General features: G+C 50.2%; 1 protein-coding gene across 3 annotated transcripts in view; it reads left to right on the top strand.

Moving 5' to 3' along the window:
• The window catches only part of Traf5 (TNF receptor associated factor 5), a 41,581-nt gene that overhangs the window by 10,900 nt on the left and 6,362 nt on the right, over positions 1-24,319 (top strand). For all 3 annotated transcript variants that reach the window (XM_050148267.1, XM_050148265.1, XM_050148268.1), the window contains exons 2-8: positions 9,095-9,313; positions 11,346-11,403; positions 16,207-16,308; positions 19,403-19,567; positions 20,540-20,617; positions 20,919-20,993; positions 22,434-22,526. In XM_050148267.1, the coding sequence (XP_050004224.1) occupies positions 9,096-9,313; positions 11,346-11,403; positions 16,207-16,308; positions 19,403-19,567; positions 20,540-20,617; positions 20,919-20,993; positions 22,434-22,526 (789 nt within the window). In that variant the 5' untranslated portion in view covers position 9,095. The remainder of the gene's footprint in view (positions 1-9,094; positions 9,314-11,345; positions 11,404-16,206; positions 16,309-19,402; positions 19,568-20,539; positions 20,618-20,918; positions 20,994-22,433; positions 22,527-24,319) is intronic.

Genomic DNA, 24,319 nt, shown 5'->3' with positions numbered 1-24,319 from the left:
CAGAACAACCTAGGTGTGTAAGGAGTGCGGGAATCAGAACAACCTAGGTGTGTCAAGGAGTGTGGGAATCAGAACAACCTAGGTGTGTAAGGAGTGTGGGAATCAGAACAAACTAGGTGTGTAAGGAGTGTGGGAATCAGAACAAGCTAGGTGTGTAAGGAGTGCGGGAATCAGAACAAGCTAGGTGTGTAAGGAGTGCGGGAATCAGAACAAGCTAGGCGTGTAAGGAGTGTGGGAATCAGAACAACCTAGGTGTGTAAGGAGTGCGGGAATCAGAACAACCTAGGCATGTAAGTGATGAAGCCACGCTGGACATTGCCCCCTCCCGCGCTTACTTCCAGCACCTGGATTCCATGCGTGTTTTTCTACAGGGTCCCCTCCACTGGGCCTGTCCTGGATTATCTTCATGGCCCCTTTGCACCATGACCTCAGGCTGGGCCCTGTGTCCTTATTTACCAAACATCGATTGAGTGCTCCCAGCCAGGCGCTGCTGGCTCCTCGGGAGAGTAATGAGGAGTGGCTGTGCCCTGGGAAGTTTGTAGAAAGTGGGGACCCCGCAGAGTGGAGGCTGTGGAGGGGTCCAGAGCTCTGGAGCAAGCAGGCCTTTGAGGGGGAAGCTTTGCCGTGGCTTTCCCTGGAGACTCAGAGATATCGTGGTTGGCACTAGCTGACTTGAGGGGGAGACAGCAGTACCTCAGGACACATGTGGGTCAGTGGCTCCAGAGCCGCCCTTCAACCCTACACCCACATCTTGTCACTCAACCGTCACTGGCTGCTAAGCTGCTGGAAAGGAGGAAGTGGGCTTGACAGGTTAGAGAGAAATCACGCTTCTCTGAGGAATTAAAGCCCCACCCTGGCAGCTCTTAGTTTTTCCTTCACACACCGGCCTTGTCTCTTCTCATCTCACCTGTCTGTTGTGCTACCCCTGCCTCCCCTGCCTCCCTGCTCGGCTCTATGCAGAACAGAATTGTGTTGTTCCAGCTGTGGGTCAGGGGTAGCGCAGAGCCCTGTCTGGAAGGACTGCTCCTCCATCTCAGCAGAACTCTCTTTGTCTCTGACAGGAACTTGGGAAGAACCTCGGCTTGGTTCAGTGACTTCCCCAAGTGATGGACTGGGATGTGGCGCTGTGAGCTGAAATAAACCCATTCCTCCCCAAGTTGCTTTTGGTTGTGGTGTTTATAACAGCTTCGAAACCCTGACTAGAAACCCTGACTAGAACGCCTCCCGTAAAGAGGACCTGGTGGGAAGGGCGCAGGCTTCCCCGCAGTCCTGGTGGGGTTTTATTTAACCCAATTATCACTGATGGGAAAATGGTCACAGAAGTCTGTAGGTGAGATTCCTGGGTTAAGTCTCGCTTGGCTGCGACAGAAATTGTGTTCCCCCGTGGGTGCAAATTGGGAGGTTGGATCTGCTTTGGGGATTTTGCCACGTGCTGTCTTGGGAGAGCAGACACTAAATCTATTACGTTAAATGTGACCATCAAACAAGAAAATTATAAGGAAAAATCTTAATTCCTTGAGCATATTTTTGTTATTGTTTTAGCTGGTAAATTCTGTATCTTTACTGGAACTTCCTGGTGTTCTTAGATAAACATCATGTCTTATTTTGTTTGTGAAGTGAAATTCACATGCCATGAAATGCTCCTCTCGTTGATTTGCTGAGCGATCCTTGGGCAGTTTTTATATTACAAAGGGCACCTGACCTTGGAAGCTGAAAGCAGATAAAAATGTATAATCTGAGGAATCATGATTTATTCTGATAACTTTGTGTGTGCACACACGTGTTCATATGTGCAGGAGTATATATGTACACGTTTGCACATGCATGTGGAGGGCAGCCTCAGGTCTTCTGAATTAGCACCTGACTCTCACTGACCTGGAACTAGTCTAAGCTGGCTGGCCAGTGAGCCCCAGGGTCCTCCGGTCCCATCTCCCTGGCCCTGCCTGACTTTGACACGTGGGTGCAGGGGATCAAACTCAGGTCTTGAAGCTTGCAAAGCAAGCCCTTTACCAGTGGTGCCATCTCCACACCCTGATGACTGTCATCAGATGGTAAATTATCTGGCTTGCTCTGCTAGCTCACACATCCCGCCAAGATGGTCTGGAAGGCAGCCGGCCCTGGAAGATCTCCTGCCCACACCCTTGGCTTCCTTCTCCTCCTGTGCCTCTGCCCCCGTTTATTGTTTTTTCCTGGAGCTGGGGCCTTGTCCTCATCTAGCCTCTCTTTCAAATCTCCTTCTGACCTAGGCATATAATCTCAGAAATGCTTCCCGGATGAGGGCTCTGCCTCGACTCAGCAGGGCTGGGCAGCTGTGGTGATGTTTGTTTGTGCTATAACAAATAAAGGAGCTGTCCTGCACTTCTGCGCTCCCCTGAAGTAGTCTCTTCCCACAGTTCCCAGCCAGCCGCCCTCCACATACAACAAGCCTAACAAGATGAAAACCAGAGACAGGTGCAAACCTTGTGGCATCCACACAGGCTCCGCTGTCTCCACACTGGTATCTCAGCAACTTTCAGAGCCTTTTCTGACAGCGAGTTCAGTTATGTAGTAATCAGTATACAGGTGACAGAAAACTGGGCAGCCTGCGGAGCCAAGCAGACTCAGAATGAGGCTCCTGGGAGATGAGGCGGTCCACAGCGGAGGCCACGCCCTCTAGGGCTGAAAGCACCAAGGGCGGAATTATCATCTGGGACCATGCTGAACCAGTCTGGCAAGAACTCGCTGTGGAGAAGGGCTGTCTGGCGTGGTGAGAACCAGCAGATGAGGTCACACCGAGGTGTTGCTCTATCATCTCACCTCATTCTCCTTCCAAGAAAAGTCTGTGGTGCCAGCTGTCACCCCACCTCCCAATATAGACCCCAGCATAGAAGAGATGGGCAGATCATTCCACTTCCTGGTGCAGACCCCAGACTAGCAAGAGTAGAGGACGGATCCCCCCACCTCCCAGTGCAGACCCCGGCCTAGACAATCACCCCACCTCCTGGTGCAGACCTCAGCCTAGCAAGAGTAGAGGCTGGCTTTCAGCAAGCAGCAAGCAACTGGCCCATTGCTTTCATTTCCCACTGGATATAGTTTATTATTAGCCCATCTAGAACTTGTACAGTGCCCTCTGGGAAATTCCTTTATGTTTGTCATCCATAAAAATGCCTCCTTCAGTCCAGCTGAGCTGCTTTCTTTGTGAGCTCAGTAGAGGCACTTTGGTAGACTTTCCTAGGCTTCATCCAGGCTCCACTAATCCTTCATCAGAGTCCCTTTTGGTGGCACTTGTCACTGGATATTGTAACTTGCCGTTTTCTGTCAGAATCCTGCCCTTGTTGGACCTTGAGGACAACTGGCTATCTCAGGACCTGACGCGGGGGCAGTGCCCGCTGTGTCTATGTAGGAATCAGTGGATGAGCCGTCCGCCAGGGTGGAGATGGACGGGTCTCTCTCGGGGCTTCATAGCTAGGAAGGAGTGGGGCAGACAGTGCCCAGTTACTGGTTCTGTGTTTGTTTCTCTCTGCGTTTTAGTTCTAGGTCCTGAATCTCCCCCAGGAACCAGAGCTTGGAACCCACTTGGGCTTGTCCTAGAAACACAATGTCTGAAGACATTCCCAAGTTCTCCAAACACTTCTGAATTCAAACCAGGCGTTAGGACTCGGGAGTCGGTGTGGGCAGACTAGCAAGGACCATCTTACTTTGTTAAATCTCAGACTAAGACAAGTGACATTTGCAGAAAGATAAATGTTCACAGCTTCCACATCTGAGAGGATTTATGTCTCCTAAAAATGAGTTAGAACAAAATAACAAGGTGAACAAGAACTTAAATTGTTGGGACCTAAAGAGATGGTTTGGAGGCTAAAGAGAGAATGCTGCTCCTGGGCTGGAGTTCAGTCCCATTTCGCACATCTAGAAGCTCACAAGCTCCTGTGACCCCAGCTGCAGGGAATCTGACATGCATTCACATACACACACTCTAAAATCTTTTTTTTAAGTACTTAAAATGTGATATTCATGGCTATCCTTAGGAATTCTTGAATTCTAAAAAGGATACATTTGTTTACAAATGGAAGGGGGTAAAAGAACTCTGAGTCTTTAGAGAGCAGATGGCTGCAGTTTCTTTCCTTTCTTGGCATGAACTGTAACTCTCCAGCGATCTGTGCGCTCCGTTGCTGCAGAATAGCTGCCGTTGGGAGCACAAAGGCTCTCATACTCCGTGGAGATTGATGGCTTCTTCCCTTCTGGTCAGAACTGGACTCCTTTCCCAGTCCTGTTCGTGGCTCTTGTAACGCTGAGGGGAAGGTTTGAACACTGTGGGTGCTTACGTATCCCCCATTACCACGTGGAAGCACCTAGTTAATTAGAGAGCACGTTAGGGCCAGCAGATACCAGTTGGGCTTTTCCTGTGTGTGAGCCAAGTGGGTGGAGGCTTGAGCATGCTTGGGAGGAAGGAGCAGTACCCCACCTCGGGACACACCCCACTCCCTTTCCTGTGTAGGAACTCTGTCCTGCACTCTCAGAATCCCTGATGGCTGAACAAACACACTGAATTCGGAACAGTGGTGAGAGAAAAGCCATGGCTGGACCCCAGTAGACTCAGGAGCGTTCAGGGCTCACGGGCACAGGCAAAGGCGTTTGGATTAGGTCCAGGAAATACACAATCACATGAGAGCAAAGAAAGATGTCCAGTACTGATGCCCAGCTCTCTGCTCACCAGGAGCAAGAGAGTGTCCATGACAGATAGAACCACTAGCCCTGTAGGACACAGGCCCAGCGGCCAAACCAAATGTGTTTCCCAAAATGAGTTCCAGGGACCCGTGGTGCCCAAGCAGCTTCTGCTGGCAACGCATTGCTGGTACTTGCCAGCTTCTGGTGAATTAGGTAGGGAGAGCCCAGTGGCTTCTGGCTTTGGCCGCAGTGGGAGAACCCTGGTGTGGTTTCTCCCTGCCTTGGGCTGTCTGATTCCTGTTTAGAGGATCTGCACCCGCAAATAGACCGTACCGTTGGCCACTTCTGCTCCCCCTTCACAAACACACAGAGGTGTTTTCTAGAAGTTTCTCTGAGGCAGGATGCTGTAGTGCCCAGATGGGGGGTTGGCTGTGTCCTGTGGAGCATGATATGAAGACGGACGACAAATGTTAAACAGTGTGACTCGTTGATTTTTCATTAAAAATTAATTATGGTAGCATATGATTGGCTTGTGTTAATGAATTAATGAAGGACTGGAGAGATGGCTCAGCAATTAAGAGCACTGGTTGCTCTTCCAAGGGACCCAGGTTCCATCCCCAGCACCCACATGGCAGCTCGTGACTGTAACTCCAGGTCCAGAGGATCTTACACACATGCAGGCAAAACACCAGTGCACATAAAATAAATTAAATTTTTTTAAATTAATGAAATGTTTTTAAATTCCTCTATTTTAATCTCAAATATAGCAGAAGTCAAAAGAGAGAGACCCACACAGATAGGAAGCCTAGGGCTTCCTCCTTTTACTGAAAACAGATTTTATGTTAGAGTGACGTTAGGGTCACAGGAAAACTGAGTCAGGGCTGCAGTGGGAAGAAGACACGAGACAGAAAGGCTGGCAGATGCACGCAGCAGAGACCGCTCACCTCTTGCCCTGCTTGGCAGGGTCACACAGCTGCTGCTAGGCCTGGACGACCCATCAGAGTGAGTCTGCAGGCCAAGCCTTCCTGACCCGCCCACATAGAAGGTCCTGTGTTTAACCGTCTGCTGGACTCTGAAAACCATGGCCACAGCAGGGCTTGAATCACTGCTGATCCTTACCTGAGGGCCAGGCATGCTCAGAAGGCCTCGAATGTGTGCACTCACAGATTGGGTAGGCAGTTTTACTACATTTTCAAAAGTAGGAATAAGGCATGCATGCACACACACACGCATGCACATGTGCACGCACGCACACACATACGCATGCACACGCATTTAAAATCGCTGCACTGAGGCCAGCACCAACATAGTCCCCTCCTAAAAATCCGTTCAGAACCACAGTGTCAACACGGACCTAGTCCCCACAGCTACAGTCCAAGGGGCGGGGTGCAGAGCCGAGCAAGAACAGATGTTGTCTGTATCCCTGAGGGACACAGACATCAGTCACGTAGTCACACAGAAGTGCATTTACTCTCAGGCTAGGGGTTGCTATGGAAAGGGACCTGGTGACTGAACTTAGTCCGCGTTCTCTTTAGCTTTAGGTGTTTATTTTTGATTTGGTAATGCACCCACTCAAAAACTGGAAAGGATTATATAGTGATAGACTTCCTCTTACCCGCCTTTCACAAGTACCATCACAAGGCCACGTGCATGCTGGATGGTTCCTTCAGCTGTAAGACTAGGAGGGATCTAGAAAGCCCCCTAAAGGGAGCACGCCCGAGAGACCAGGCAAAGCCCAAGCATGTGCTTCCGAAAGAGAGGAGCCTGGAAGGGATGGATGATCCCAGTCCGTCCAATGACAGACCAGTCTAGCTTGGTGAACCAATGAGTTTACCTGGGGTTACTGACAAGGGTATGGGCAAGGTGTAGCCTGCAGGAGCGTGGGCACCCTATGGGCTGCTACATAGCCAGGGTCTCCCCCTCCACACTAGCAATCCTTCACCACTCACCTCAGGAAAGGGCAGGGCCTCGTCCCCCACCCCCTGAACCTCTAATGAGCTCTTCAGATCAGCCTCTTGTACCTAGTGAGCCCTCCTGTAGGTGGGGGAGTGTCAGTGGCCTCAGTCTTGTGAGGGTCTCTTGTAGCTAATGGCTGTTGCTCTGATGGGAGACAGCCATAGCCATGAGACTCGTGGAAAGCAGTACTCCACGTTAGGGACCTGTCCCAGGCAGAGAGAGCAGCTGTGCACAGGCCCCGTGGTAGAGGCAAGCTTGTGAATCTGAAGAACTAGAAGAATTCTGTGTGGCTGGAGTGTAGACAAAGACAAGAGAGGACCTGAGTATTTCCAAGGCTTGCCAGGGAGGTTGTCCTGTAGACAGGGTGTCTCTGTGTAACTGTGAATCTGAAGAACTAGAAGAATTCTGTGTGGCTGGAGTGTAGACAAAGACAAGAGAGGACCTGAGTATTTCCAAGGCTTGGCAGGGAGGTTGTCCTGTAGACAGGGTTTCTCTGTGTAACAGTCCTGGCTGTCCTGGAACTCACTTTGTAGACTAGACTGACTGTGAGGGGGCCACTTGTTTGTCCTAGCTGCTGAGCTCCAAAATAATCACATAGAAGCTGTATTATTTAAATCACTGTTTGGCCCATTATCTCTAGCTTCTTGATGGCTAGCTCTTACATATTAATTTAACCCATTTCTATTCATCTGTGTATCACCATGTGGCTGTGGCTTACTGGCTATCTCCGGCGACTCCATAGCTTCTCTCTGACTCCGCCTTCCTCCTCCCATGCTATAGGCCAAGCCAGTTCTTTATTCATTAACCAATAAAAGCAACACATAGACAGGACCTCCCACACCAACTGGCTTCAAACTCACAAAGATTTGCTTGCTTCTACCTCCTGAGTGCTGGGATTAAAGGCATGCACCACCACTGCCCAACTTTCATTGAAGACATTTTTATTAGAGCTAGGAGAAGCCAGACTGAACCATAGTAGCCCTGGAAATATCCCGGTGTGCAGCTTAGAGAATGGGTAGAGGAGAAAACCTCAGTTTGGAGGGGACGTGATTTGACTTGGTGCTGGCCTGGTGCTATGGGTGACAGGTGTAGTAGCCCTGGCGACTCCAGCCACATTTGTTTCCCGTTGCCTGGGGGTGGGCGTCTAGACAGGGTGCTAGCACTGTCCAACACGCTCAGATCTGGTGAGGCTTCCCTTGTATTGTTGCAGGAGGAAAGGGGGAGAGGGAGCTTTCTGGACCCTCTCTAGGAGGGTGCTAACCTCACATACGGGGACTTAATCCTCTCAAATGCTGCACCTCCAGATGCCATCAGCTTGGAGCTGAGTTTCTCCACAGAGGACTCCTGTGGAGACATACGCATCTACTTGACAGCAATGGCGGTCGGAGAGAGTGGAAGAAAGTGAGAGGCTGAGCTGGGAGCAAGTGTGCGGTGTGAGACTCTCCTGGGAGATCTTAGCTCCTTTCTGATTCTCTCAGTCTTGGGAACACAGTTTCGCCGCTTGCGTATCGTGCATTGGGTGGATGTGTTCTGTGCAGCTTCTGGCCCAACCGCCCGTACTGTTTGGTGTCCTGTAAAAAGGCTGATGGACGAAGAGCTATCTGTGTAAAGTGTAGTTGTGATATTGCTTGTTGCTGTGGCCAAATACCCGAAGAAACAACTCAAGAGAGAAAGACTTTATTTGGTCTGTGGTTTGAGGAGGTGGTAGTTAGTCTGAAGTATTTGGCTCCCATAATCTCATAGGGAATGGCACTATTAGGAGGTGTGGCCTTGCCAGAATGGGTATGGCCTTGTTGGAGGAAGTTGTCACTTGTGGGAGTGGGCTTTGAGGTTTCCTATGCTCAGAATACTGTCCAGCGAGTCAGTTGACTTCCTGCTGCCTGAAAATGTGGCACTCTCAGCTCCAGCACCACGTCTGTCTGCATGCCGCCATGTTCCCCTTCATGATCATAATGGACTGAACCTCTGAAACTGTAAGCGAGCCACCTCAACTGAATGTTTTCTTTATGAGAGTTACCATGCTCATGGTGCCTCTTCACAGCAATAAAAAAAAAAAAAACTAAGACAAGGGATACAGCAAATCACAACAGGTCAGCAGGGAGGCATGGCTACCATGGTGGGAGCCTGACTGCTCACATCTCTGTGGATTTGAAAGCAGAGAAGGAAAATCCTAGCTCAGTTGGCTTTCTCCTTTTTATCTGGCCCAGGACCACAATCTATGCAATGGTGCTCCCCACGTTCAGGGTGTCGTTCTCTCTCAGCTAATCCCCTTGCAAAGGTCTTCAAGGTGATTATCAGTCCCGTCAGGAGGGGCCATCACAAAGCCTAGCTAACAGCCTTCTGCACCCTCACAAGTGTCCCCTTGTGGCAGGAAGTTGTTAGAATCCTGCATAATGAATATAGTGATTGCTAGTTATGACCCACACACGGTGGCTGCTATCGTTTGGGTTGTTATTTCACACTGAAGTGCTCCGCCTCTCTGACTCCCCAGAATGTCCCAATCCGAGGAACAAGGAGCTGTCCCCTGTGCCTTCATCCGCCAGAATTCCGGCAACTCCATTTCCTTGGACTTTGAGCCCGACACAGACTACCAGTTTGTGGAGCAGCTGGAAGAACGCTACAGATGTGCCTTCTGCCGCTCGGTGCTTCACAACCCCCACCAGACAGGCTGTGGGCACCGCTTCTGCCAGCACTGTATCCTGTCTCTGAGGTGAGTGTGCAGGGCCTGCAGCTCTAACCGCACTGACCAGACAGCTGGAGGTGTTCCTGGCATCTGAGCTTGCTGTGGCCAGCAGGGCTGTAATTGAGGTTAGGGGAGTTGTTGTGTCTTGAGAGACGCTCTCCCAGGCTCCTGGCCGAGAACCAAAGTGTAATCCTCTTTGCTTGCCACGCCTCCATGGACACTCACCCTGCAGACACAATCGGTCGCCATAGCTGTCTGTTTGGCAGGGCTCATGGTGCCTGCCTTGAGGACTATGTATTTGTGCTAGCAGACCATCGTGTCTATAAGAGACCAGACTGCCATAGGGCTGCCCACCGCCAAGGCAGCTGGAAAGCTCGCAGTAACATCACTCCATCAAAATGTTCAAGGTAATTAGCTCAGTACGGGTATGTTTAGGCTCACAGCTTTGGGGGAACAGTTCGTGATTGGCAGGCACATTGCTTTGGAAATGAAGCAGGTACATCATAGCGGGAGGACATGCTGGAACCAAACCAGCGACCTCCATCACCCAGGAAGGAAAAGAAAGGGAGAAGAAGGCACATGGTCCCTCTATCCCCTTCATGGGCACACCCTTATGGGCCCCCACTAGGCTTCACCTCTCCAGGGCCCCAAAATGTATTAGGTTCCCCAGGGGAACAGAACCCATGGAGGGTTATTGGAAGGGCTTTCACGCTGCAGTGTGGGCCGTCCCACAGTGTCTGCTTGCATGTGGAAGGGCTGAGAACCCGGCAGGGGCTTAGTCCACCAGGCTGGATGCCGCAGCACCCCTAGACAGACTCAGAAGGCCTGGAGGGTTCCTGGAGAGCCGCTGGTCTCCAGTACACCTTGGGAGCTGAAGAATCTGGGAGCAGAAGCCTTTGAAGGACAGCGGCAGCAGTGAGAGAGCAGGAGAGAGCAGGAGGAAGTGACAGCAGGCACTCGCTGCTGCTTTCCCTGGGAAGCTTCACATCTGGGCAGGAAGGCACTGCCCTCACCAAGGGAAGGGCTTCCTCTCTCGGGGAATCTTTCCTGGAAAGTATCTGCCCAGATGCGGGTCTCTTTGGTGATTCCAGAGCTAAGGCATTCCAACAGCACCACCCTGGGCAGGAAGGTGCTACCCTCTCCAAGGGAAGGGCTTCCTCTCTCAGGGAATTCTTCCTTGAAAGTTTCTTCCCAGATGCGGGTCTCTTTGGTGATTCCAGAGCTAAGGCATTCCAACAGCACCACCCTGGGCAGGAAGGTGCTGCCCTGCCCTCTCCAAGGGAAGGGCTTCCTCTCTGAGGGAATCCTTCCTAGAAAGAATTGCCCTAGATGTTGGTCTCTTTGGTGATTCCAGAGCTAAGGCATCCCAAGAGCACCATCCTAGGCAGGAAGGTGCTGACCTCTCCAAAGGAAGGGCTTCCCCTCTCAGGGAATCTTTCCTGGAAAGGATCCACCCAGATGCCGGTTTCTTCGGTGATTCCAGAGCTAAGGCATTCCAACAACACCACTCCTGGCACCACATGGGGCTGGGGAGACCCTCAACATCTAAACCATAGCAACCTAGGTCACGCCACCTGTTGGCAGCCAGGAGAGGCATGGAAGCAGGCTTTGGGGACTCTTTAGATGTGCCCGCCATATTTCGCCAGGGCCGCGGAGAACGTCCTCACTCCCTCCACTCTTAGCACCTGTGTGTCCGGGCTGCTTTGGGTTCTGAAGGTGCAGAACCACATGCGGTGTGTGTCTGCTGTCTGCTCTCTAGTATGTCCCCATCTAAGGAGGCAGGCTATAGTACAGCATGCTGGACAGGGATGGGGCCATCAATACCATCTGGGGGGCTTGTGTTTGGTGGCATGCTGCCAGTAGGTAGGCATTGTTCAGGAAGGCTGTAAGACTGTGACGTTGCTGAAGCAGGGTGCAAGGCTGCCCCTGGGAAGAGTGCTCAGCTTATGCCAATACAGAGACTGGGCACTCAGAGCTAATGGGTGGCTCGGTGCCTGGATGGTCTTGGAAGAACGTGTGAAGATTAAACACCTTCACCTCATCTCGCTTTCCTCCTCAGAGAGCTGAACGCGGTGCCCATCTGCCCTGTGGACAAGGAGGTCATCAAGCCCCAGGAGGTGAGTAGGGCACTGATTTGGCTTGGGGTTGGAGAAGGCACCTTCCTTCAGGGTGACATCCAGGTTGGAACCCAGCTCATTACCCACAGTCCTCCACTGTGGGTCAGGTCATACTCTCCTCCTGTCTGTCTGGAGCATGAGTGGGTTTTGCTGACCACACCACACTCAGATCTCACCACCTTCCTACACTAGCTCCCGCCACACCGAGCTGCTGGAAAAGGTAGAACATGTTTTCTGGGGTTCACCTCTGCTCTGGCTAATTCCTAAGATATAATGTTGTATACTGTTCTGTTTAGCAACAACTTTATTAATATAGTTCATATATCATAGAGTTTACCTTTCAGATGTCTGGTTTGACGGGTCTTCACGTGTTCAGAGTCATGTAGCCATTGTGGTGTGTAATGACCCTCGAGAAGAAATCCCACATCCATCATCCCTCACCTTCCCAACCTCTCTAGCCCGCGAAAACCACAGTCTAGTTTCTGCCGTGATGTAGCTGTGTTCGTGGATGTTTCACATAGGTGGACTCATGCCTTTTCCAGGGTTCATCCACCTGGCTGGCTGTGTTAGCTCTTCGCTCCCTTTACTGCTGTGTACTAGTCTGGTGTACGCTGTGCCACATGTGGTTTCTCTGTCAGCAGCTGGTGGACATTTGCGTGTGCCTACCTTTTGGACGGCTAAGAATAATAATGCTGTTGTGAATATTCATGTACAAATCTTAATTTTTTTAAATATGGGACTGGGGAGATGGATGATTCCATGGTTAAGAGCACTGGCTGCTCTTCCAGAGCAGTGAGTTCAGTTCCCAGCACTGACTCACAACCAACTGTCCCTGGGGATCCAGTGCCCTCTTCTGGCCTCCACAGGCCTTCAATTTCACATGGCACACAGACATGCATGCAGGCACACACAGGCACGCACACACATACACATGTATGAGAAATATATAGATATAGATACATCTACCCCAGCACTCCAAGGAAAGTTGGTATCTAATATTAGAAGCTGAGGTGTGGTTTGTGTGGGCTCCTGTTCATCAAGCTGGGGCTCAGTGTCCAGGACTGGAGGAAAGATACAGTTCATATACATGACTATATCCATGACCTTAAAGGTTACTTTAAGAAGCTAACATTGCTGTTACATGCTGGCTTCAGAAAGTGCACAACTCAGATGTTCAATTCTACGTATGCCTGAGAGTGGAACTCCTGAGTAATGTGTCGACACTCAGTTGTTGTTGTTTTTAATTACTTATGTTTTTATTTTGGGGTGTTTGTTTTGGGTTTTGTTGTTGTTGTTGTTGCTATTGTTTTGGGATTTTGAGACAGGGTTTCTCTGTGTAGCCCTGACTATCCTGGAACTCACTGTGTAGACCAGGTTGACCTTGGACTCAGCGATCTGGCTGCCTTTGCCTCCTGAGTGCTGGGGTTAAAGGCGTGTATCACCACCACATGCCTGGGTTAACATTTCAACAACTGCTAGTCTGTTTTGCAAAACAGTTGCCCCTTTTGTACCTTCCTTACACAGCACAGGCTGGTTCTAGGTAGCAAATCCTTAGGAAAGTGAGTTCCCAGCCTTTTGGCCGCATCTTCCCAATGGATGTGAATCCTTATTTATCCAGGGTTTCGGTCACTTTCATTGATGGCTGGTGACACTATCATCTTACCTGCCCAGCTGTGTGTCTCCTCTATTGGAATGCCTCTTAAGATTCTGTGTGTGTGTGTGTGTGTGTGTGTGTGTCTATGCAGTACCCATGGAGGCCAGAAGAAGGCATCAGATCCCCGAAAGCTGGAGTTAAAGGTGGTTGTGAACCATCAGATGCAAGTGCTGGGAATTGAACTTGGTTCCTCTGCAAGAACAACAATTGTTTTTAACCCCCCCCCCCAGCCATCCCGCCAGCCCCACCTTTGCCCATTCTAACTGGATTGTTTTTCTCTAATTGTTGAATTATTACAAGTCCTTTGTTATCAGGTCTGCCAATATTTTTCTCTTGCCACGTGATTTACTCTCGCTTTGTTGGTGATGTCTTTTGAAGCAGATTGTTTTCAGTTTGTTGAAATTTAGTTTATCTGCTTTTCTTATTTGTGGGTTTTGCTGTGGTCTTAGTTTGCTTCTCTATTGCTGTGATAAATGCCGTGATCAAGACCAACTGGAGGGAGATGTTTGCTTCACCTTACACTTCCAGGTTACAAACCATCATCTAGAGAAGTCAGGGCAGGAGCCCAAGGCAGGAACTGAATCAGGGGCCTTAGAGCCGAGCTACTTTCTGGCTTGCTCCCCATGGCTTACTTAGCCTGCTTTCTTATACAACTCTGGATCACTTGCCCAGGGGTGGCACAGCTCAGTCAAGAACATGACGCACATGCTTGCCTACAGACAAGTTCTTCAGTTGAGGCTCCCTCTTCTGGGTGACCTTAACCAGCTCAATTGCCCCTTGTCAGTTTGACACAGGTACATCACTATTAAACTACAACAGTTCCCTTCTTTTTTGTCCCCAAGATTATGTTAATACTGATAACAAACAAATTAACATCTCTTTAAAGTACCAAGTCTCTTAACTGTGGGCTCCTAGCCAGGCAGTGGTGGCACACACCTTTAATCCCAGCACTTGGGAGGCAGAGGCAGGCAGATCTCTGAGTTCAAAGCCAGCCTGGCCTTAAGCGCAAGGACTACACAGAGAAACCCTGTCTTGAAAAATAAAGCAAAACAAAAACAAATAAAACCTGTGGGCTCCTGCTTTTAAAAAAAAGTTAAATATTTCTTATTCCAAGAGGGAAAACCAGGAAGCAGTTATAGTCAGATCAAAGCATAACCGAATTCCAACAGTATAAAAGGTTCAGCGTCTGGCATCGGGACTCACCGTTTTCTGTGCTAGAGAGGGCATGGGCAGTGATGCCTCTCTGGCTCTGCTACCCATGACCCACAGCTTGTCCAAGAGGCCCAGGAACCTGCCGTTGCCCTTGGTCATCTCCCCAGGGCCTCCAGCGTGCTCGTGGCTCCTCTGCTAGGGAGGCCGACGCCTCCTGTCCTCTCTTTAGAGATCCAGGCCACAGCTGCTCGTGGCTCCTCTGCTAGGGAGGCCGACGCCTCCTGTCCTCTCTGTAGAGATCCAGGCCACAGCTGCTCTCCTGCTCTCGACCCCATCAATCCTGCAGCTCTTGGGCCACAGAAAAACAGAGAATGACACTGCCTCCTGGCTGTTTCCCCTGGCTTTCTCAGCTGCCTTTCTTACACAGTCCAGGCCCGGCTGCACAGGGGCAGCACTGCCCACAGTGGGTTGGGCTTTCCCATATCAACTGACAATTAAGAAAATGGCTCACAGACATGGCCACACGCCTCTCTAACCTGGGCAGTTCTCCAGTTAAGATTCCCTCTTTCCAGGTAACTCTGCTTTGTGTCAAGTTGACAGAAAAAAAAAAAAAACAACTAACCAACACAATTGTTGTTGTCTATTGTCCTTTTGGTTTTGTTTGTTTCTTGTCCTTTTACTGTTCCAAAGAAACCCTCATCTAACTCAGGGTCATGGAGATTTTCTCCCTGAAAATGTCTCTTCAGTCCCATTTTCTTTTCTCTCTGTGTTTCAGGAACTCAAACTCTGCCTCCTCCTGAAGTTTTCCCTGAGCAGCTGTTCTGATTCACCAGCCCCTTCCCAGTACTTGCCTTCCAGAGGGCCAAGAACTCGTGTGTGTCTGTGTGTCTGTGTCTGTGTGTCTCCCATTAGGGCAGGGCAGGGACAGGCATACTACGACCTTGGGGCAAGTTCTGCCAGTTTTGCCTCTGAGCTAAGAGAATGGCTTTCACATTCTTAACATTCATGAAAAAAAAGAGACAAAAATTATGCTATTTTTGCAACCTCTTATGAGTCTTAAATTATTTTAAAATAACTTATTTTAAAAAAAAAAAACAAAGGGGCTGGAGTGACAGTCCAGCTGTTAAGAGCACCCGCAGTTCTTGCAGATGACCAGGGTTCGGTTCCCAGCACCCACATGGCACAACAGGTCCCAAGGGTCTGTAACTCCAGTTCCAGGGGCTCAAACACCCTCTTATGGCCTCTGGAGGTAGTTTCATGCACATGGCGCTTACAAACTCACGCAGGCACAAATAAATAAGTCATCTCAAAATTCAAAATCAAAGAATCGTGTTCCGTGACACATGAAAATTATACGCTGTTTGACTTTTGGTTCCATAAGTGTTCTATTGGAGCACAGCTGTGACTACTTGTGTGAATCTTGTCGATATCAGAGTTGAGGCAGAGGCAGGGGAATCTCTACAGAGCAAGTTCAAGAATGGCTGCCATGTGGCCTGTCCAGCTAACAGTATTTACCCTCTGACCTTGTAGAGGAAGCATACCAAATACACAGTTTGTGCTGAAATAACCAACCAGCACAGCTTCAGGGGCACTGACACGCCAGAATGGGAAACAGCACTCTACCCTTGGCCTCAGCCCCTCTTGACTTTTGACTGTGTAAGGTCAAGCTCAGCCTGTGCTTCCCCTGGCTGCAGTCTGTGGTGTTGAGCACTGAGTTATATGACTCCCTAGAAGTGCATGTCTGAGGCAGCCTTGACTTTCAATATGGTCTTGTGACAATTTCCGTTTCAGCCACTGCCTGGAACTTTCCGTCTGCTTCTGAGGCAGACTTGAAGACCAATGTCACCATAGCTTTCTTTGCGCCTCTGTGGCGTACTGGATGGTGCAAGACTGACTGTGTCTGTATTTCAGGTGTACTGGACGGTGTGAGACTGACCATGTCTGTATTTCAGGTGTACTGAATGGTATGAGGGAGACTGACCGCATCTGTGTTTCAGGTGTTCAGAGACAACTGCTGCAAAAGAGAGGTCCTCAATTTACAGGTCTACTGCAGAAATGCCCCGGGGTGTGACGCCAGGATCATTCTGGGAAGGTTCCAGGTCGGTATCACTTGTGACCAGTGTTGTCTATGCCTCCTTCTAGTGACTTAACCTTTGTGTGATGGGACCTGGTTGAACCCTGTGAAGGGCTCCCTGAGTTTCTCTCATACTGTCCCCAATCTAGCGGTACTGTGAGCACCAAGAGTGAAGGTGTAACCAGAGCATGAAGAGAGCCCAAATTACGGGATCATTGAGTCAAGAAGAAGGTGCGGGACTCAGCAGGCTAAAAGAACACTCCCAGCACTTGGGAGGCAGAAGCAGGTGGATCTCTGTGAGCTCAAGACTAGCCTGGTCTACAGAGCAAGTTCTAGGACAGCCAGGGCTACACAGAGAAAGCCTGTCTGAGAGAGAGAGAGAGAGAGAGAGAGAGAGAGAGAGAGAGAGAGAGAGAGAGAGAGAGAGAGAGAGAGAGAGNNNNGAGAGAGAGAGAGAGAGAGAGAGAGAGAGAGAGAGAGAGAGAGAGAGAGAGGAAGGAGGAGGAGGAGGAGGAGGAGAAGAAGAGAAGAGAAGAGAAGAGAAGAGAAGAGAAGAGAAGAGAAATAAAAGAAACAAAAACCATCCCGCAGGGCTGCATCATTGTGGGGCCCTAGGATGGAGACAGGCATGACCCTTCTTCCCTCCAAGTGTTGACTTTGTCACTTGGTGCTGTGGACCGTGCGTTCTGGTCTGTTGGTGTGACCCGTGGCAGAGCCCTGGGTCAGGTCACACAGGACGTGCTCTGCAGTCAGGCACAGGTGGAGATGTTAACAGAGGCGGCAGGGAGGTGCAGGTACAGGACGTGGAGTCCCGGAAGACAGTTTCGTCCATATGGGGAAGACACAGCCCTATCAGGCTTAATCAACCCGGTGTCAGGTGACTCAGCTGCCTCCCGCTTCCAGGGAATTGCTTGGCAGCTGCTGAGATTTTCCCCTCACACCCACACAGTCTGCAGCATGCATGTCAAGTGACTCAGCCCTTTATCAGTCCTCCAGAAACTCACTCACACACACCCTCTCTCACATACGTGTGTGTGCGCATGCACGCACATGCACACACAGACACACACCCTGGGCACCGAGATGGTAAATGTGGAGAGGATTTTCTCTGTCTCCCTGGGGGAGCTCACAGAACTGTGTTGTTTTCTCGGCAACCGTCTGTTGCCGCTCACTCTGAGTGACGAATCCTAGCCGGGGCGTCTTGTCCAGCTGTGTCACCAAGCCGGAAGAACAAATGGGGCTTGCACACACGACAGACAGCTGGAGAGAGCACGGCTCCGGCTGTGAGCATCAGGATCCGCATTCTTCCCGTTTGTCAAGCTCTCTCACTCCCATCTCCTGCTGCTTGCTTGCGTGGTGAGGTGGAGGGTCTCCCCTGTCTGAGTGAATGTTAACGGTTCAGGTGAGGCAGGGGACTATCCACAAGTTAGTCTGGGTTTTCAGTTTGCTTACTACAATAGGCAAAGAAAACAACTTTCATCTCATGCTGAGAAAAAAAAAAAAAACTACCCCGTTGCTTTCCCTTGGGAACAGGCGGCCAACTGTTCCTGTGAAGACCTAATAGTAGGCACCGGGGAGGTGGCTCAGCGATTAAGAGCATCAGCTCTTCCAGAGGACCCTCGTTCAACACCCAGCACCCACATGGTGGCTCACAGCCATCTGTAACTCCAGTCCCAGGGGATCTCATGCCCTCTTCTGATCTCCTTGGGCATCAGGCACCCATCTGGAACACAGACAAAATACCCAAACACATTAAGTAAATAAGTAAACAAATAAAATTTGAAGAGTCAGCAGTAAAATGACTCAGACTTTGCAGGCTTGGCATCCCCCCCAGTTCCTCAGCCCCTCTACTGAGAGCCTGACCGGAGGGTAGGCGGAATGGTTCATCAGGAAAAGCTGCCGGCTTCAACCTAATGACCGAGTTCAGCTCCTGGACCTGCATGAAGGAGACTAACTCCTCCCCGTTGTCTCTGATCTCCATACACACCACCATGCCACCTGCACCCCCCCTTCACAAATAAGTAAATGTAATGAAGTTTTTCATTTTCTTTCATATCTATATCTATATCTGGTCTCACTGTGTACCTCTGACTGACCTGGAACTCCCTATGGAAACCAGGCTCCTTGGCCTCAGAGACCCACCTGTCTTTGCCCACTTTGCCCCAGCACACCTGACACCTCAACAAAAGATCTGGAGAGTGAATGCAAGCTCCGCATGGCTCCCACTTCCTCCTCCCTCACCCTTCAGAGCAAACCAGCCATAGCGGTATTGAATGCAACGGCGCAGAAAAAGAGGTGGTTACAGAGGTCGACAGGCAGTGGGGCCACATCTGGCCTGTGGGCTCCAGTGGGCAGCCCTGTGAAGGTGTCACGTGAGAGATGGGTTCTCGTTCCTCAGCAGCATCATAGTAACCGGCAGTGGTGAGGTGGTTCTCGGGGTCTTGCGTGACAAGCCCTGGATGAACGCCCTCAATTCACTAGTACCCGGATTAAGAACATTCCAGGTTAGATGACTAAACAAAGCCTGACCATCCTTCTCCTGCCCAGGAACCTGTCTTCTCTCTCCTTGTGTCTCCCCCATTGTTAGTCTGTACCCCCTCCTATAGTCGGCATGCCCACTTCTTTCCTACCTGTCCTTCCCCCCACTTCTGTGGAGTCAGCATGGCCTCTCCCTCCCTTCCTCCCCCTCCCTCTCTCCCTTCCGACTGCCCTACCTTTGCTGTGCAGAGACTAATAGAAAGTGCTGGGAATGGGGCTGGGAAAAAACACAGCAGGAATGGAAATGCCACAAAGACCTGCCACACTCACTGGAAAGGCTGGGAGAACACACACGACCTGACACCTTCATACAGGAGCAGGCCACTGGACTCTAAATGGGCTTCATGTTATTGCCCCGCAAGCCCTCCCAGACCCCACCCCACTCAATCTTTATCCCTCTCCTAGTTCCCAACAAGCCAGACTAGTTTTCAGTGCCAGCCCCAGTGCCTCCCTGCCCCGTCCTAGGAAGAGGCAGTGGGTCTCCATGACAGCTAGGGAGAGGCCAGCCCGACTGGCACTTGGCTGTCGCCCAGCTGTGCCCTACACTGGCCCTGTCTCTGAGGCTGCTGTTGCTGTTGCAGGACCATCTTCAGCACTGCTCCTTCCAAGCCGTGCCCTGCCCTAACGAGGGGTGCCGGGAAGCCATGCTCCGGAAAGATCTGAAGGAGCACCTGAGCGCGTACTGCCGGTTCCGAGAGGAGAAGTGTATTTACTGTAAAAGGGGCGTGGTGGTCACCAGCCTGCAGGTGAGAGTCACATGGGCCTCAGAAGTCCATTCTTTACCTGTCTGGACTGAGGAGAGGCTTTACCTGACTGGGGATGTGGCTCCGCTGATACGATGTTTGCTAACATTCAGAACGTCCTGGATTTGATCTTGAGCATGGTGTAAACCAGGCCTGGTGGCTCAAACCTCTCATCCCAGCCCTTGGAGCCAGGAGGATGAGCAGTTCATCCCTGGCTTCTTAGCGTTAAGGCCAGTCTGAGCAGGCTAAACAAGACCCTATCTCTAAAAAGGAGTGGTCTTGTATCTGGGACTGGAGCTGGAGCTTAGGCGGTAGCATGCTTGCCTAACATTCATAAGGTCATTGGTTTGACCCCCACCCCCAAACCAGGTGGTACATGGCTGTACTCTCAGAGCTCTGGCGTGGGAAGTCCTGGAAAGTGGAGGCAGAAGACCTGAAGTTCAAGGATGCTCATCCTTGGCTGCGCAGAGAGGGGGTTTTCAAACAGGGGAGGGAAAAGGGAGTGGCTGGAGATTCCGCAGAGAAGGCTACGCCTTTTACTTGGTGGGACTCTACACATTAATCGTGGGTGAAAACAGCATTGGATCCCCTGCTGCAAATACGGGAGGTGAGATGCAAGGCCATGGTCATGCGGAAGTGATGGTAATGTCTGCTCTCTGGATTCTGCTATTTGGCTGGAGCACAGGATAGCAACATAGAGACCACAGGTGTTTTTAGGCGTGCAGAGGAACCTCGCTGGTGGATCCCCAGGCTGCCTTTTCTGAGCCACAAACCTTCTGATTTTTCAGACGCTCAAAATTTTTCATTTTTTAGTTGAATTAATTTATATCAAGAAAGCAGACATCTCTGAACTTTTTTGGAAACTGAACTATAATTTCTTATGGAGAGCAAGCCACGTGATACGCTCTCCAGAGGCGCGCATGTGAATACCTTGAGGTAAGAGATCTTGGCTTTGTTTCCCACACACTGTTTCAGGATCACGAGGAAAACGTGTGTCCTGCGTACCCAGTGTCTTGTCCCAACAAGTGTCTGAGGACTATTCCGAGAACTGAGGTGAGTCAACAGCCCTCCCTGGAGAGTGTAGGGGAAATGGTTAGCAACCCTTGTGGTATGGGTTTGGTGAGAACCATAGCCAAAGGCTTCAGGGCTGCTTGATTCTGGTGATGACTCCACCTCTGTCTTCTGGGGCCGTCCCTTGCACACCCTTCTGTTTGCATCCTAGTTCTGCACACACACACCCCAGAATTCTTCCTTCTGTCCCTCACTTCCTCCTCAGTACCCCCTGGCTCCCCGCTTATACCCAGCAGTTGAACTATCCATGTGTTTCCATAGCATGGGCTGTCCCATTTTGCAGGTGAACGAACACCTCACTGTGTGTCCTGAGGCTGAGCAAGACTGTCCCTTCAAGTACTATGGCTGTACCGTCAAGGTAAGGTGTGGGTCACCTTCATCTCTACGGCTAAAATCATGGGGAGCTCAGTTGATTCTTTAACTCTATCCAAGACACTGAAGGGCAGAAGGACATATTAGAACCTTAGGACTATAGTAGAGTTGGCGCTCTCCAGAGAAACAGAACTCCTACCCGCGTACATATGTGCATATGTATATGTCATGCTCATGTGTCTGATTATGTAGATGTGTAGGGAGACTCGTTCTGCTGCTGTGGGATTCGTGTGCCCCACGCCCGCAGGTCCCCTACACTCATACATATTTGCATATATAGGTTTTGTTCTCTATGGGGGGAATTGCTGAAATAAAGTGATTATCAATCATGTTTTAAAATAATTTTCAATATTTTTAAACACCTTTAAAATAATTATTCAATAAGTTGAATAAAAAAAATAAAGAGAACACAGTTTGACCTCTGCTTCGGACCTTTTGGCAGGTTCCATTCAATCAGAATAGAAATTGAAATATCATGCTGAGTATAACCCATATATTCTATAAGTCTAATTACCACAATTTTATTTTTAACATAAGCACATTGTTTTAGTTTTAAAAATACTTGAGTAGTTGGAGTGTGGCTCAGTGGTAGAGCACATGGGGAGCGTGGTACTTGGTCCCTACGCCACCCGCAGCTTGTATATCATTAGGAGCCTCTAAATAGATCGTGAGAACGGGTGGCTGTGCTGGCTGCGGAAGGTTCAGGGTTTACCTTTCAGGGTGTATGGCAGCATTGCTTCTAGTGCTGAAAAGACTTCACAGTTAGGCTCCGCCTCTCACTGGGCTGTGTCCTAGTGCCAACCTCAGTGTCAAGAGCCAGGGTGGGTAGGGGAGTTGTTCTCTGGAACCTTCCTTGTAGCATCCAGCTACCAAGGGGGCCACTGAAGGGAAGCTGAGGGTGGATGTTCGCCTAGAAACATAGGAATATGGACCTTTGCTTGTACTGGCAGTAGACCCTGTCAGCCAATAAACAATGTAACGGTCAGGGGAGATGTAACCATTCCTTCTCTCAAATGTGTGACTCTGAGTGCAACACATTTGCGCAAGCTGGAAGCTGGAGTTAAGAACCCGCTGCAAGCTCACAGCTTGCAGGGCAGTTTGGAAATGCGCTCTGGAGAAGGGGGATCTGGCCCAGGCTATGCATGGGGAGAGCTGAGTGGCGACCATACCTGCATCAGGGCAGGAAGAAAGTCAGCAGGAGAGTTTTGATAGCAGCATGATTCTTTGTCTTTGTTTGGTTCTGGATGCTGAAGGATTCTAAAGTTGGGAAAGGACCCAGTGGAGTCATTTTTCCTGCAACTATGTAGGGAAAAAAAGTGCATGGGAAACTAAGTCGGCAAAGTTTCTGAGGTTTTGTGTTAACCTGTCGCCTGCCTCATTTGGGGAGCTTCTTAATAACTAGACTCACTTTTGCTTCGTATTGAAGGGTAAGAGGGGGACCTTGCAGGAGCATGAGCAGGCAGCCCTACGGGACCACATGCTTCTGGTTTTAGAGAAGAACTTCCAACTAGAGCAGCAGGTGAGTCTTGGGACCGCGTGGGAAGGGGCAGGGAAATGCTGACACTTAGCTGCCCTGTGTTTCATGCTCTCTCTGGTTCCATGTAAGCCAATTAAAGGTGCATGCTTTTCTGCTACTGGCCAGATACGCCCTTGATGTAACAGAACCTTTGAGCTGGAAGGTGCCTTTGAATTCTTTGGGTTCATCGCCTCCTGCAGATGAACTAAGAGCAAAGAAGCCTGAAGTTAGTCACCTGTAAGTGGCTGGATCTCAAGCCAGCACTCTCGGTGGCTTCCTGTACACTCCACAGCCTGTCCACTCTTCATCCCTAGCGAGCCCCGACTAACTGTTTTCTGTTTTTACACTAAATCCATCTGAGCATTTCAGTAGTCGGTGGTCTAAGTCCTGTGGGCTTTCGGGGTCCTGGTGTCGAGCTGAGCTGCTTTAGAGAAGCTCTGTAACCTGATAAACATTGACTAACTTCACACATACTCCCTGACCATGGCTGCCAAGCCTGTCAGGGTTCCCAGAGCGTCCACAGTGTCTACAAAGCTAGCACTAAGGAACAGTTGCTATAAACGTTTATTATGTTACAGGACCATTCTGGAAGACTTTTCAGGCCCACTGTCAAAAAGGAGTTGACCACTGCAGATTATTCTGTGATGTCCAATTCCACACCACAGTGGGTATGGACTTTTTAGGGTCACAGCCAGGAGAAAATTAGGAATCCTGACTCAGCAGGAACCAGTCACAGGCCTGCTCCCAGGGGACTCTGGGTTCCTTATGCTCTTCCTATGCATCTTTTCATTGATTGAATAGACTGTAGATGCAAGGTATAGGGCTCACTGATTGGGACACTGAGGCATGGAAGACATAGTCTCCCCATGAAGAACCGTGGAGATAGGAACTGATAAGTGGTGGGGCCTTCTGGAACACAATAATACTGTGTTGGATACAGGGGCTGCAGCAAGGCACTCTGGGATAACTGTGGACGGCTTCACAGGGTAGGACATCCAACCTGTACCTTCATTTGTCTTATTTTGAATTGTGTGTATGGCGAGTGTGGGCATGAGTGCCGGTGTGTGAGGAGGTTAGAAGAGGGGGTCAGGTCTCCTGGAGTAGACACAGCTGTGAGCTGCCCAGCATGGGTTCTAGAAGCTGACCTCGGATCCTCCGCAAAAGCAGTCATACATGTTCTTAAGGACCGAGCCATCTCTGCAGCTCCCCAGGCTGACACTGAAGGGAAACAGTGTGCAGGGGGAGGGCGTGTGCCCAGACAGGCTGGTATAAAGGGTGCTGTAGTTTAAGGAAGCGGAGTGTGCAGGGGGAGGGCGTGTGCCCAGACAGGCTGGTATAAAGGGTGCTGTAGTTTAAGGAAACGGAGTGGCAGGGTGCCTGAATTCCCAAGTGTGAGTCGGGAATGTCCGGGGACTGATGGACTGAATCAAGACAGCAGTGAGCTTCTCTGTAAAGCTGGACTGTAGCACGACTAATAAAATCCAGAGACAGATACTGGGGTTCAAGCTGAAAGATCAGTGAAGCAAAGCAGCCAGCCCCTAGAGAGCTCTTACCTCTATGAAATCTTCAGACTGAAAAAGAGTGAGCTCCTCTCTCATCCTGCCTTATATTCCTCTCTAGTGCTGGGATTAAAGCTGTGCACCACCATCAACTGGCCTCTGTGGCTAACTAGTGTGGCTGCTGGGATAAAGGTGTGTGCACCACTGCCTGGCCTGTATGGCTTGACTAGTGTGGTTAGCTTTGCACTCTGATCTTCAGGCAAGCTTTATTTATTAAAACACAAACTAAGTATCACT

This window comes from Alexandromys fortis, unplaced genomic scaffold (assembly GCF_014885135.2).
Source record: "Alexandromys fortis isolate MF-2015 unplaced genomic scaffold, M_Fortis_MF-2015_v1.1 scaffold_62, whole genome shotgun sequence".
NCBI lineage: Eukaryota > Metazoa > Chordata > Mammalia > Rodentia > Cricetidae > Alexandromys > Alexandromys fortis.
This window is presented reverse-complemented; position numbering and strand designations above follow the sequence as displayed.